Source organism: Athene noctua, chromosome 24, assembly GCF_965140245.1.
Source record: "Athene noctua chromosome 24, bAthNoc1.hap1.1, whole genome shotgun sequence".
Taxonomy (NCBI): Eukaryota; Metazoa; Chordata; class Aves; order Strigiformes; family Strigidae; genus Athene; species Athene noctua.
In genome coordinates, this window is record NC_134060.1 from 4392525 (window position 1) to 4408057 (window position 15533).

General features: G+C 48.7%; 1 protein-coding gene across 3 annotated transcripts in view; it reads left to right on the top strand.

The window, feature by feature from the left end:
* The first annotated feature begins 12268 nt into the window (after nt 1-12268).
* RPS6KA1 (ribosomal protein S6 kinase A1) overlaps nt 12269-15533 on the top strand; it is a 42908-nt gene continuing 39643 nt past the window's right edge. For all 3 annotated transcript variants that reach the window (XM_074925926.1, XM_074925925.1, XM_074925927.1), the window contains exon 1: nt 12269-12416. In XM_074925926.1, coding sequence (XP_074782027.1) covers nt 12354-12416 — 63 coding nt within the window. In that variant the 5' untranslated portion in view covers nt 12269-12353. The remainder of the gene's footprint in view (nt 12417-15533) is intronic.

Sequence of the window (15533 nt, forward strand, 5' to 3'; positions counted from 1 at the left end):
CTGTCGCTGCTCCTCCCAGTGCAATGCCCTTGGATTAATGGTTTTGAGTTTCAGGATCATTTCCTCCTGCAGCAGTTTTCATCTTGCGTTCACAGAGCTCAATTATATTTGGAAAAAGTGACAGTATACTTCTCCCGTCAGCCGAGCCCTGCCATGGGTGGCTCTGAAAAGGAACGAGGAAGGAAAAGGGACTAAATTTCAGTGAGCGCACCCAGTGAATATTGAGTTGCAGGATCATTTGTGTCAGAAGGATCACCTAGCTTGATGGCACAGGGATTTCATTGTCCCTAAATCATCCCAGATATGGTAATGCCATACCCAGGGACTAATATTGCTGACTATAATTTCTGAGAAATGGGTCCTTCTCCTGCAGTTCGTAGGGATGAAATGGAGCTCTAGTTAAACTCACAATTTACAATGCGAGCCCATGCTCGCTCGCAAGGGATGGGAAGGAGATGGCACAGGGGGAGCTGATTCTGAGTAAAGTTTGATTAAGGTTAATGAGGAGGAGATACCGACTAATAAAGAGCTTTAGTAAGTCGGTGTTGAGAAGACTTCTGATGTGAAAGGCTGGGCTTTTTAAAAAAATGGTTTTAACGATCTTTTTAGTTTTTAACCATCTCCTTCCAAAGGGAATTTTTAGGGTGCCAGAAAATCTGTGGTGTGACAGAAGAAGCAGCAACAGAAGACGTCAGGGAAGACTTCCCAAACGTGAGATCTATTAAAACATATTAAAGCCTCAGAACAAGAACACTTCATCGCCTTAAGCACATAAAACCAGCCTGGAGAGAGTACTAAGGGAACGTAGAAGGGATGGTCCTACCGTGGCTGCAGGGGGCCCCGGGGTGTAACATCTTCCCAAGCACCTTCAGGTACTGGACGACTTTACATTTTGCTACTGGATACTTAAACCCCAAACTTCCTAGGTTTCCCCTTCTAAACAGATTTAATAGTGGATTTAATTTTATCTTACTGAATTATCCCACTGAGTTTACTTTTAGATTTTTAACGAATTTCCCTCGAGGCAACAGTTGTCCCCTGCTCTCAAGCTTGTTGGTTGCTATTACTGTGCAGAGGTGAGCGTATACGGCAATCACGAAGGAAGAAAGGAGTTACTATTAAATTACTATTAATCTAGTTACACTAGATTACTATTTTAGCATTGCCCAGACAGGAGATTTTGTTTGCCTGTATTCTGATAAAGTGGTATGTCAGTGCTTGTTGTTGATGGAAATAAGTGTTATGTCAGCATCAGAACTGAATGTACATATATTAGGGGTTCTGAGTCTAGCCTGAGAACTGAATGTAAACTTTGGCAATTAAATTAGTTTTTCTCATAATTTCCTTCTTACTGGAGATAATACCAGGGATTGTCACTATGTTGTGGGTGTTTGGTGAATAGGTTTTGTTGGACTGCAGCCTGGTTCGAGATGCCCAGCTTTCCCTGCCATACCACGAGCAAATTAGCTTCTGCGTTGGCAAGCCCTGCAGAAATCAAGGCAGGCAAACTCCATTGATACTGAATTAATTTCTCTTGCAAAAAAAAAATACCCATGGTTTCAAAAGTAAGCTGGATCTGAGGCACGTTGGCAGGGGAAAACCGGATTTGGCAACCTCATGGTACCTCCTTGCCACAGCCCAGTGGACTGGGGGATTTGTGCAGTGCTGTTTATCTCATTAACACCGCTTTGATTAAGAGCCTGTTCCTTCCCTTCACCACACGGTGGTACCAGGAAACACAGGATCGGTGCTTGGAAGCCAACAAATGGCAGGGAGCGTCCAAATGCAGCACAGGCTGACGGTTAACAAACTTGGGAGACTGGAGCCTGGTTTATCACGATCTAATGTGTGGCGTTTGCTTTCAGAAAGCAGGAGAAGCGTTCCTCCAGCAACCTCCATCGCCCAGCCCTTCTGCCAGCCTCGGAGGATCAGCGTTAGACAAACGAGAATCTCCTGAGCAGCGTGAGTCCCCTCTGAGCCTCTTTTATGCAGTCACAGTATGCGGCTGCGTTCCAGTTTTTGTTATGTTTTTCCTTGAAATCCAGACAGAGTGCTCAATTCACGATCAGTTTACAGGCATGGCTGACATCTCACAGGAACCTCTCCATAGTAGGGCAAGCCTTTGAACTTAGGCTTCCCAAATTCTATTTTAAGAATCCCTGGACCATTTCTTTTCTTCCCCAGGCAGTTATTGCAGCTGCTGTGGCACATGTCCTGAAAGTTTAAGCCTAAACTAGAGCTGCTGCTGTCCATCTCATCTGTCTTCAACCGGGGAAGGGATACTTTATGCTAAACCCAGAATTAAATAGGTATTGTATAAGCCTAGTTACCTTTAAGCATGTTGGTACAAACTACTTACATCAAACTTTCGCTGAATCTTCAACCTGAGGCTGCAGAATCAATCACGTTGTTCCGAGAAATAATGCTTTATTGAAAAGCTTCCTGCACTTTCTGTCGTGTGTCCTTTTGCTGTTGTATGCCAGTATCTTGAGTGTGTGTGCTTTTTCTCTACAAGCTAAATCCGGGAAATCAGATTGTACTATTTGTGCTGATGCACAGTGCTCCTTAAATGTCTAACTAGCGTGATTTTTCTGATGCTGTAGAATTCTGTGCTCAATTTGCCAGCCAGCAACTTTTACCAACATTGCATTTGTTAAGTCTCACAGAATGCCATCCTATAACGTGGCTGAAGCAATGCCATCGGTTGCAGAGAGCTGTTTTTTCTTCCCCTTCTACATTATGAAATACCTTAGTCATTGGGTTATCTCCTTCTAACACATGTTTTCCATGTTTACCTTTACCAAGGAGCAGTGTGTGAAGATGGAAAGGAAGTGGCTGATTCCCAGAGCTGGCAGGATTGCATGTGAAGCACTTGACACTCTCATGATACTTCCTTGAAGTGGATGCAAAACGGAAATATGAGCTCCTGGTAAGCCAGACTCATTCCTTTTCTTCAGTTCTCAGTACCTGCTTGGGGCAGGAATTTATGCATTTATTGGGGCAGGGATTTACTGGATGAAGTGGACAAAACACCGCCCAGAATAACAGGGGAAAGGCAGAAGGCAGAGATTTCCTGTCACAAGTATAAATGCTGTGGCACGAAGATGTAGCAAACATTGAAACCAAATGTTTCAGGGACATCTGAGCATGCACTGTACTGAAAAATACAATGCAGATTTTATTCCCATCTCCATTAAACAGGCCCTGTCACCATGCCCCGCTAGTTCCTAGATAACAAACCTACAGTGATTATTCAGTCATTAGCAAAATGAGCAGACCAAGGCTCTCACCCGTTTGCATGGGGATGCTTTGGGAGTTTGGTTTATTGATTAACACAGTAGATGAACAATTTCTCTCAGCAAAGCAAAGATGAGCCAGCCTTAAGGTTTCTGTTTGGGGAGGAAAACAATGGGCCAGCTCAGCCCAGATCAGGGGGTGCTGACAGAGCCTTTCTCCTGCCTTTCACGGAGCTGTGGGGCTGGCACGCACTGCTTGGGCCGAGCCTCCTGGCCCCGGGTTATGTTCTATACAGTGCCTGGCTCCCACACCTCAGTGAACAGATTGTTTAAGGTAAAAAACGCCCCAATGTCATCCCAAGGTCCTTCTCACACGCAGTGTGCTCAGCACTGGGGTTGTGCACCAGAGCGGTGAGAAGTGCAACGATTTGTTTTCTGAAATCAAAGGCGTTGGGTTCCTGCCCGGTATGAAGAAATGGTGTCTGAGCAGGTACCTGGTTACACAACCAGACGTAGGTGAGCACAGAACCTGCTGCGGCTCCTCGTGCGCAGCAAACCCAGCAGCACTCCCCGGGCACGGTTGCCTTATGTAAGTCTCCGTGCAATACCAGGCTTTCCTCGCAAGAGGGATTGATTCTCCCAGCATCGCCGCCTCACTCACACTCGGGTTCTGCAGATTTTTTTTGCGTTTCACAGTCCCCATCTTACACCGGGAGGCAGTAACTCCGTTTTCCCTGTGACTGATGCTAAGAACTGCAGGAACACAAGGGGTAACTAACCGCTGCTCCGGGCAGGCTGGTTTATCTTTTCTTCATCCAGACTGGTTTGCTTTCTGACATAACCCTTTCACTTGACTAAACAATTTATTTCTAAGCCCATAGTGTTGATATTTCAACCTCTCTGTCTGTATAGCGATGATATTTAAACCCATCCATTTCTGCCTGTATCTTCCACTTTCAAAATCCTCCTGGCAGCAGGCGAGCTTGTGCCAGAAGCGAGCTGGTGATCCTGTAGAAGGGACATTTGTCCGTTGATAATTGACTCCCATATTAATTTCCAAGGAGCTGGCAAACAGCTGCCAGAAAACTGGTTTCCATCTCTGTTGATCAATATTACCTTTCAACAAGTATACGGTGTTACTGGGTGTTAACAGCTAATAGCATTGTGTTTCTTGTACTATTTTAAGGACTGTAGCTTACCCCATAGTCCTTATATTTGAAAGAAGACTTTTGAGTTAAATAACATTACATCAGATGTTATTTATTAACCATTTCCAACACACTGACCCAATTTCCACCGTATCTTATGCTGGCCTGCTGCCACAGGACATTTATCTCACAACATTATGTTAGTGACTTCTTAGATTGAGAGGGAAAATTATTCTGTGCAGACTGTAAATAGAAATATAAGACAGCAGGTCCGGCCAGGACTTTCTGAAACCAAGTTGTGAGCAAATATCTGATTTTCCTCAAGAAAAGGGTGAAAGGAGTCGTTATCTACTGGACAAGTCTCATTTTTGTTGTCACTGAAATTGGTGGCAAAACTCAAACCAGCTTCCAGAGTTGGAACCTTTTAAATAAAATGTCCCTGGTAAAACCTTTATGGATATAAATCAGCATGCACTGAAGCTTTTATCGATCCATTGGGGGATAAAATATCAAGTTTTTACTTTGTAAATTACTGTTACTCAGTGGCTGGAGATGTAATGTGTGAGTGAGACCAGTGGTCCCACCGACAGCTGGGGGGGTGTCCCTTGAGCATTCTGGGTGCTGGAGGTTTTTCTGTGCATTCAGCAGCGTTTGTTTATTATTGTGTGTGTGCTTATTTTATGAATTCTTGAACATGGGTCGCATTTCTCTATAAAAGATATTTAGTCCTCCGTGGTAAAACTTTCCTCTGGAGTGTTGCTCAGACAGTAAAGACACAGCATAACATAGAGATGGCTTCTGATTACATGGGTGCCCACAAAGTTTAGCGGAAGAAAGATAAAAGTAAGCTTCTTGCTTTTGATCTTAGAAATTACCTTTTCTGAGTAATTCTGGGGTATGACAATGAAATGAGAGCGGCACACAAGAATCAGGCAGGTGGATTTTTAGCCTGCTAACAGAAAGCCCTTTAGGCTGAACTTTAAATGTGTATGTGGGCACTAGAGAATAATTCTGAAAGAGGATTTTTCTGGTTAAGGATCAAGTGGTTCCTCCCTCAGCAGATGTGTAAGTACTCTAGGTAAACTCACCAAGAAACGCACCAAGCCTCTCAGAGAGGCAGGAGAGGCCCAGCCAGCCTGTCCTTACATTGCTACTATAAACCACAAGTGCCTCTTTTGGAAAGAAGAATGTCTAAAGAACAGTCTCCAAGCTCCCTCCCATTACTCATCATGAAGGTAAGAGGAGGAAAAGAGCAATTTAAATAGTCAAGCAGCAAAATATCAACCTTGTCTTTCTGCACCGTTTTATGGTCTGCTGCGAGACATGTAACACTGCAAAGTATCTGAGAGCCTCGCTAACTCCAGGATCTGTTTTGTTTTTTTGTTTTTAAATGCTGATGAGGGATGGATAGATTTTCTTTTGCCAAGTAATCGGGTTTCTGACATCCCTGAACCTGTTGTTGGGGCGTGAACAAAAGGCACAAGGAAACCATTGAGCACCGTGTAGATGTATCTGCTACCTGACCATGCAAGCCAGCTGAGTCATGTCTGTGCTCTCTCAATCAGTTTCTAAAATATGGAGAAAAAGTATTACAAGAAGAGAACTTGGAGACCTGCTTCTCTCTCCCTAAATGATGAAGGCACCTCTTTACCACACCTCTCTACAAAATCATGCTTGTGTTGTGTCTTCCTATGTAATACGATTGATCGTTAGGCCAAAATGTTCCCAATTAAGATCATTTCTCATATTCTGGAAGATTATTTCTTTCTTTCTTTGGTTATTTTTGGGATGTGTCTTTTCAAGGCCGGATGTGTGCAACAGTCTCTGTTTTGTAAGAGGTCTGAGAAATAAAATACTGCCAGTCATGAGTGTCATTTCAACAAATCAGAAATAAAGTTTGTTTGCCCTCTAAGGAAAGTAGGTTGCTGGGGTGTTTAGATTTCTGAAATTCACTTCCAATTTTGAATGGTTGGGTTTTTGTGGGTTTTTTTTCCTTTTTTGCTTTGAATGATGGCGTCCCAAACTGCGGAATGGAGTAATTAGGAACGGGTATCTGTGTGTGCCTTCTATTAAGCAGGATGAGACTTGTTCAGTTGCATGATCTAGGCTTGAGACCGCAAACACTGGAATGACATTTTCCTCTCTCTGGAGCTGGGTTTCTGTTGAAGTGTGCTTTTGTTTTCCCCTACCCCGTCTGGAGAAACGGAGACCTGTAAGTAGCACAAAATTGAGAGCATCTATTTGTATCCACTTAAAAGCCCCATCACTTGTTTACAAGTTCTTAAACCTAAAAGAACCATAAAAACCAACTGTACTTAGCACTGTTGTTTACTCAGCTTTCTCCCTGGCTAGGGGACAGTGAAAACAGGCCTGGCAGTTTCACTTCTGTTTACAAGTTCTAATACTTTTCTCTTTCATGTTATCACTCCCTCACATAACGCTACACTGAAATAAACTACAAACATATCTGTATGCTAATTAAAACCAAAATTTGCTGGGTGACTCGCTCTAAATAACTTACCACCTGGGCAGAAAACCTGCTTTAAAACATTAAAATTAAAAATAAAGCAATTGCTTATGTTTTATATGAGGGTTTGTAAAAGCCTTTTTCGGGTGTAGCTTGGGCCACACTTGACCTCTCATTTTTCCTTTGAAACAGGGAGCTGAAGTCCCTGGAGCCTGCGGAGTCGGGCCGGGGTGTGTGTGCTGAGGCAACAGCAAGCGCGTGCAGCCGGCAGAGTCCAGGTCCGGAGCAGCTTGTCATGAATCCAAAAGGCTGAGCCAGAGCAAAGGCTGAATGGGCTGTGAAAACACCTCCGCTGAGGTGCTAGGAAATAGCCAAAGGTTAGGACAGCACCAAATGCAATTGGGCAGAGCATTATCAGACTCACATAGCTGGAATGCCGAAAAAGCAAGTCACCTCCCACTCTCCCCTCAGATGACGTGCAGAAGAGATGTCTAGGTTTGAAACAGATGATTTTCTCCTTTTGTTTGGATGACAAGGGTTGCGTCCTGCATAGGAACAGGAGCAGACCATCACTCATTTATTTGAATCCAGGAAAAGGAAGGTAACTGATACAGGAGACCGGCAGCGATTGTATCCATGACAACCAGCAGATATGGCCTTGCTGCCTCGCTGCTCATTCCCCATCGCCTCCCCTGCCTTCCCCGGGCACATCCCGGCTCCAACGGGTCCCTCTCCTTGGCTGCAGTTCAGTCTCAGTGTTCCTGAGAGATAGGTGCAAAATTCACAAATTAAGTGCCTTTCCTGGAGACAAAAACTTAATCGGTTCTGCTAGCAAAACTCTTCCCTGGCTTGAGCTGTGTGTGCTTCGGCCAGGGGCTCCCTGGGAGATGCTTCAGGAGATCTGGTCCATGGAGGGACGCCTGGTTTACAGTAATACCACGTAGAAACAGGGTGGGCTTTGCAGACTGACAGTCAGTGTGCAGGACCCGCAGGCAAAATGCAATATATTCTGCAAAAGGAAGGGTTTCAGGTATGCTAGATGCCTTGAGAAATACAAATGAGCTGAGCAAGGTAGCACGATGCTCACCTTTGCAGGGAAGTATCGGGAGGCTAAAGGTGTTTGCTCCATGAATGAGCCTTCGGCCTGTGCAAGCCCCGTTCGGGGGAGTGAGAGCTGGGCTCTGCTCCCCCAGGAGCTCTTCATCCCACTGCCTGCTGGGGTGCAGTCCCTGCATTCCGACCGCTGCCTGGACCTGCCTTGGAAATCGCTGGCATTTGAGGCAGCTGCAGTCGCACACGGTGGTAAGGAATGGAAAGAAATCTGTCCGAAAAGCAAAAAAGCAATTAAATGAAGCCAGAGTTTCTCGTTGCTGGGGCCACTGCTTTGTATCCACACTGTGACGTTTGTACCACGGTAAGGAAAAATGTGTCCCTGGGATCAAAACAAGGTGATCTGTCATCTCTTCCTTCATAGTGGCAAAACAAAGCAGAAGAGGCGAGGAAATTGAGAGCTGGGGATTAGAAGACAGGACACAGAGTTCAAGTTCTGCCCTGACAACCTATTGAAAACGTGACTCAGTTTCCCTGTTAGTACAGCGGGGATAACCGTGAACTACAGAACTGATTCGTCAATCCTAAAAATACAAAGAGGGTTGCTGCTGCGAGCTCTAATTAAACGACTGTCTTAGCGTGAACACAAAGCAGATTACACGAGTCTGTAAATTGTAGCAGGCATTTGGGACTCAGCCTTGCGAGTTCTTGTGCCTCCAAGCTTTTTGCGTTTCCTTATATGTGTAAAAGCAGCGTAGCATGAAGCAGAGAGCTAACGAGAGCTGTTCCCTGGCTTCGGTAAAAAAAAAAAAAAAAAGGACATGGTGAGCCGTGGGAGCACTGGGTTGCTGTGTGGTTAGGTGGAGAATCACTTGGGCAGCTTTTGGAATAACAAGGAAAAAATTGGATCTGGTAATGTGGATACAGCCCAATCTCGATGTGTCCTCCTTGGAAATGCTTCTTTGTGGACAGCTGGCTTAATGAATGTTGTCAACCTCTCTGAAAAGCAAAACGTTACACACCAAAAGCCAGCCAGCTGCAGAGGCAAAAATATCTGTAATTGTATTTGAGGAGGATTTGATGTTTTTAAAACTAAAACCACAGCGTTTTGAATTTTCAGCAAGTGCAATACTGACAGAAGGGCCATCCAGCTGAGCTGGAGTCTCTGTTTACCGTAGCAGCAGCTCTCCCCAGCCTGCAACTGTCTCAGAAAAATGCCAGTATATGTGTTTTAATCACTGTATTTAGCTGTGACAGTCACCCAAACAGGGTGTTCGGCTCCAAAGAACATTTTTTGTACCCTGCTTTCGGAATAGGGGCTGCTTTTTATAGCTGCTCTTTGACTAGGAAATAAACCCCGGGGACACCACCACCTCATTTCTCTTACCCAAACGTCCCGCCCTGGACTTCCCGTCGATCTCGTGTGGCACCTTCTCGTTCTGTTAATCAACTACGATTCAGCAGTGTTGGGTGCAGGAATTGAGGGGAGGTCAGTCTGATGACAGCTTCTGTCAGAAAATAGATGGCTTCGAGTCCTGGAGCTGGGGATTGAAGAGCCCTCTCAGCCTGTGTACCCAGCATTGCTGCTGAATTGCTGTGGTATTACTCAGGCTTTTTGGGGGTGTTAGTACAATTTTGAGGATACTGTAGAGCTACCTTTTCTAGCCTTTAATAAAAGTAGCTGCAGAGATGCAGAGAATAAGTCGGGTTTGGTCTCCCCAATACCTTTAATTTGCTGGTTTAGAAGTGCACAGGACGATTCGGTAGCTTTATTTAGGTGCAATGGTACCCATGGGTTTAGAGCCGTCTTTTTCTTCCAGCTTGAAGAAGTCATTGCTCCATAAAGCTTCATAATTTCTGTCTTTTGTCAAGTTCATGGTCAGCCTGCCTGTCTTTCTGCTGTGAAATATGACGGACTTTCTGCCTCTCAATAGACCTGCCGGGGCCAGGAGCAGCAGCAGTTCCTCTCTCCCTCCCCTCTCTGAACTGCAGTAGGCCTTGCTCTGCCTTTCAAAGGTTCCTCTGGATATTGCCCATTAACCTTTCGCTGTGACCTTGAAAATGAAAACTTGCTTTTCTACTGGTTACTGTACCACCCTATAACCTTTCAACACTTCAAAAGTGATTTATTTTATTTTTAACTCTGTTTTTTTTTTCTTTACTGTTTATGATAACAGTCATGACCTTGGAGTCAGAAATTTCCCAGGAGTTAATGACCAGCCTGGCTGAGATTATCCCCTCAGCTGCTGCAGGTAACTGCTCAGCATCTGATCCTGCCAGACTTCCACGGGTAACCCTCCTGGGAAGTGGGGAGGCGTTTGGGGAGTCCCCTGATGGGAAAAGGGCCTTTGTGCCCAGCATTATGGCTTCGATACTCCCTGGGGGCTCAGCACCCGGCTGGGAGGCTCCAAGCACGCCAGGATGTGACATCCAGAGGCTGGATTTCTGGGGGCTGGTGTTAAAGCATCCAGTAGGCACCGAGTAGTGTCTCATTTTGTTCTCCTTCCAGAGAGGATGCAGAGAGCACTGTCCTACCCTCACCCCCTCTGCGGTCCTACCCCAGGCCCGACACGCTCGCGGAGCAGAAGGAAGGGGAGATGCCTTTTGCAAACAAATGAAGGTAAACGCGGTGCCGGTATTGACATCATCACGTTATTGATGCCATTTAAAGCAGGTTGCAGCAGCTGGAGGATGGATGTAAGCAGACGGCACGCCGTGTACCAGGCAATAAGGGGAAATTATGGGTAGCTTTGGAGCTGAATGAATAACTCCGCACAAGATCTGTTTCAGCTTGCTCCAGCAGTGACACGAGTTTAATTGGCTATAACAGGACCTCACTTAGTACCAGTCGGGTGGATTTGTGTTATTTAATGCCTTCATCTGGGGCTCCAACACTTATGGCACAAAGCAGGGCTTGAAGGACTTGAAGACAGCAGTTCCCAGGCTTGGCTCACTGTCACCGTGGGAATTTGCTACACTTGATTCCCCCACATGGAAAAAAGATGATAGCTCTAGCCTAAATTACAAACAAGTCCTGATAATGACTTACAGATCAGCTTCAGGTGCTGTAAAGATTAACTGGGATTTTTCTGAAGTGCTGGGCTCTGTCCTAATTCAGCTTTTTTTGGAGTTTGCTGCCCTCTCTGAACAGTTTAAGGACTAAGGGCTGTACAGCCCCGGCTTCCTGGGACAGCTGCCCTCAGAATGCAAAACCCCAGCTGGATATGCTTTCACTTAGGCTCATGAAATATTTCCAGCCACACCTTGATGAAGTCAACCCTTAGCGATGCATTCTTTTCAGAATAATTTTTTTTTAACTAATAATTTTATAATGAAATATGAAAACAAGGTGCTTTGGGGTTTGGTAAAATGCGAGTAGAAGAAAACTTTTTTCCAATTTGCGAAGCCCAGCAGGTGGGAATAGCTGTGAATTATGAACACTTGCGCTTAAGGCACTGTTCTTCTGAGGTGCTCCAAACACCGTGGGAAGTTTTTTTTATATTTTTTTAATGTTGTGGGTTTTTTTTTTTTTTCCCATGTTTTGTAGGGAAGGCGGGGTGAGGGGGGCACTGCAGGCGGCGATGAGCAGTGACTCACTGCGCATCTCACACTTGGAGTCCGGATTTCCCAGCGCAGTTTCCTGCTTTAAGCAGCACTATCTGAATTGTGTCACCGAGTTTCTCCTCACCACCTCTTCTCTGGGTGATGCTGCGCAGCACTGCCTGTACCCCGGCTGGACGTTCCTCGAGGGAAAAAAAAAAAATAAATCTTTCCAAGGCACAGAAGAGCGGGGCCGCTCGGTGCTGTGTATTTTTGGAAGATGTTTGGTGTCGAGGTGTTCTCGGTGCCTTGAGGATTGACTTGCTAGACACGAGCAGGCACTGACTGTCCCTCTCACCTCGCGAGGAGCGAGCAGAACCCTCCCAGTCGTTTTAAACTCCGTTTGCAGCCAAAAATTTATCAGGACGAGATGCCCAGGGCAGGGCGCAGCTGACGGGGCTCACGGAGGGTTTGTCACTGAGGCTCTGGGCAACCTGGGCTCGTGGAAAGTGGCCCTGCCCAGGGCAGGGGGGTGGGACTGGATGATCTTTAGGGTCCCGTTCACGCCCGCCGAAGGCTGCCTGTGCCCTCCGTGCCGCCCTCGCCGCCTTTGTCCCTTCGTCAACCCGCCGCACGTTGCGATGATCGGGGTCGCTCGGTGCCTCCGGCTGGAACCATCCCGCAGCGCCCCGCTTCTCCCGGCTTCCCCGGGGAGACCCTCGGGGCCGAGCCCGCTCCCGCCCCGCGGCTCGGCGGGAGGAGCCGCTCCGCCCCGCTCCGCCCCGCTCCGCCCCGCTCCGCCCCGCTCCGCCCCGCCGCGCCCGGCCCGGCCCGGCCCGGGGAGCCGGTGCCCAGCGCCGCCGCCGCCGCTCCCAGCCCCGCCGAGCCCCCGCGGGGCCGCTCGCCGGCAGGATGCCGCTCGCCCAGTTGGCCGAGCCCTGGCCCAACATGGAGCTGGTGCATCTGGACACGGAGGTGAGCGCGGCACCGGCCCTTCCCGGTGGCGGGGGGGGGATGTGTGGGGGGGGGGCTCCGTTCCGGTCCCGCGGGGGTGCGGGGGGAATTTCTGCCGAACAAAGGAGCGCCCGGCCCGGCCTCCCCCCCCTCGCTCCCCCCAGCCCCTACTTCAACCTCCTCAGCCCGGCGGGATCCTCCCGGCTGGGGGGTGCTGCCGTCACCCCCGCCCCGACCGGCGGGGGGGTGGTTTGGTGGCCCGGGGGGGTCGCAGCCGGGCGCTGCCCGGGGCTCCGGGGGTTTCCTGGCCCCGCTGCTGCCCTTCCCAGCTTTGGTTTTATTCGGGGAGCGTGAGCAGCACGCTCCCCAGCCTCCTTCCAGGCAGGAGGAAGAACAGTCCCCACTGAAGGCCCCGGGAATAAATATCTGGGATTTGGGGTCGTTCTCCTGCAGGCTTCCTTGCCACCCGCCTCCCCAGCCCCAGCTGCTCTCACGGGCCCGTGTTTCAAACTCCAATGGCAGTCCTGTGGCACTTTGCTGGATGTCTGCTCTTCCCTCCCGCTTTGCTCTTTTCCTTCTCCTTAAAACCTCCCAGCCAGATGTGCAGGACGGTGCGCGGCATCTGGCCGCAGCTGCAGCCATTTCAGAATAAAGGGGACAGCTTGTGGCAGTTTTCACCCAGCTGAGGCACCGTGCCCTTGCACTCTTTAGTTAAGCATCTTCTCATCCAAACTGGAACTAGTGGCTCTCCTGGAGAATCTGGAGGGGTGAGGGGGGGGTTATCCCAGGTATCTACTCAGACCTTGGTGCTTTCCCATCGTTTTGGGTGGATTTGATGCCGTCACGCTCCTCTATCACACTTAGGGCCCTCGCGATGCTTAACGGGTCAGATTTGCTCATTCCTGTTTAAAATTGCCTCTTAAGAAATCTCAGCTTTGAGTGGAGACAGCGTTTCCCCACGGCTGCAGCGGTGGCAGGGGTCTGCTGGCCATCCGAGGGGAGGTCGCCTCATCTTCACCGGCCACCTGCGGGCACGGCTTCTCCTAGAGACCCCCCTGCCGTGCCCGTGGGGTGCGGTGCCGAGGGCCCGTGGGTGCTGAGCACCTGGCACGAAGGTGGGCTGGGCTGGGCTGGGAGCATCTGAAGCATCGCTTGAGCCACGAGGGTGGGTTTGGGCTCAGAGGTGGGAGAGGAGGGAAGAAGCCCTGCAGCGACTCAGCGGCGATTCCTGACACCACGTCGCACGCCCAGAGCTGGGGTGTGGGTTACTGCGGGGAGACGGGGCTTTGTATTTGTGGTTTCTCTCTGCCTCGGTAGGAAGATAGCCTGAAAAGCCAGAAAACGCAGCTAGACTCATAATGGGAGGAAACTAATGCCAGTGCCCAGGGCGGTGAATGCCGTGGGCGACATTCCTTTACTACTTAATCCCAGGTCTCCCAGGTGCCAGGCAGGCGCTGTGTCAGCATCACGGGATCTCTTCTGAGCGGAAACGGCCGGGGGGGTCCAGTGTTTGTCAGCCCGAGTCAGCTGTGAGGATCACGGCAGCACCAAGGACTGTTTTCTCTATCGCGTTAATAACGGGGGTGTTAAATGCAAACTGAAACTGGAGGGCCTGCCTCTGGTTTCTGAGCCGCCCCCTTCCCCCATCTCACCTTGGCCAGAGCTCTAGGTCAGGGTCAGGAGCAGCTCGCAGGTGATATTTCTGCAGATCAGTCTTTTTGCATCTCAGGATCACAAGTAGGACATCAGCAATTTACCTCCTTTAGTTTTAAGGTGAGCAAGTACGTGCACTTGATTCCAGTGAGGAAAATGATACAGATGTTCTTCACCTCCCGACCTGGCTGCCATCGCCTGGGCCGGGTGTCAGAGGGTTCCCTGAGCTCCATCAGTGTATCTGCAAGCGGTGGAAAAAGGACTTGGGCTTGGGGGCAGTTTTGCACCTTGAGGCTAAAATCACCAAGCGTAGGGGCCCGAGGAGAAAGTTTTCACCTCTCCTGGGCAAGGTGGCACCACTGAGGAACCGGGGAGACTTTTCTGGAACACCAGTTACGTAAATTGCCCTGGGATCGCTGCCATCCAGGTTAGAAACCGGCTTCCTCCAACCTTTGCTTTCTGAGTCACGGAGCAGCGGTGCTGTCACCACACCGGCGGAGGCATCAGTCCCGTTGTTAAGGGGTTTGGGGTTTTTGCACTGCGTTCTGGGGGGGTTGGCCATGTGCTGCTGGGGACAGGGCACGGCTGCTGCCCCTCGTCCCAGCCCGCTGGAGCACATCCTGGAGCCGTGCCGGGGAGACACGGAGGAGCGGGTGGCAGCGGGAGCTTGAACTTGCAGGAGGCCACTCCCTCCATCCTGGGGACTGAGCTAGCTTCATAACACTTTTTCCTTTTTATTTTTTTCCTCCCTGTTCTCTCTGCTGCTTATACTATTCAGAATATTGCTTATGTAGTAGAAAAACCTGGCTGGGGCAGAGTACAAGCGATAGAGTGGAGCTGAATGACTTCATCACCATAGCGATGGATACTGTCATCGGGGCTATGCTTTTCTTTTAAACTCTTGTCTCATTACACAAACGTACAGCAACACAACTGACGTGGGATTACGCCAAACCCAACCACTTCAAGCTAATTATTTTTCCTTGTATATGTGTATCATCCTTTATTGAGCAGGAGCTATTCATGAATAACTATCTTTTTCAAGCATCTTAGCTGAACAATGCATAAAGCAATGATCAAAAGATAGGGGAGGAAGCCTGTCGTCTCTGATACGCCTTGTGCATAGAGTCCTCGGTCTGTTTGAGCTACCTGAGTTCTTTTGGAGATCTTTTATTTTTGCAGAATCATTTCCTTTCTCTGAACAGCAAAAGGCAAGATCTAGAAATTCCACTTAATAGCAACAATAAAATGCCTCGTTCTTGTGTCAAACTAGCAGAAGCTCTGGGGTGAAGGGTTTCTTCCCCCATGCCTTCATCAAAGTTGGGTGAAGGAGCATCTCTGGGTACCTGCTACCCTTGTTGTGTGGTCTGTGGGCATCTCAGAAGCGACTAGTCCAAGCCTAGAGGTCCAGAAATAGCAGCAGGCTGCTTTTCCAGGCAGAGCTGTCGATAATCCGGGATGACTTGTGCTGATGGTGCTGACGAT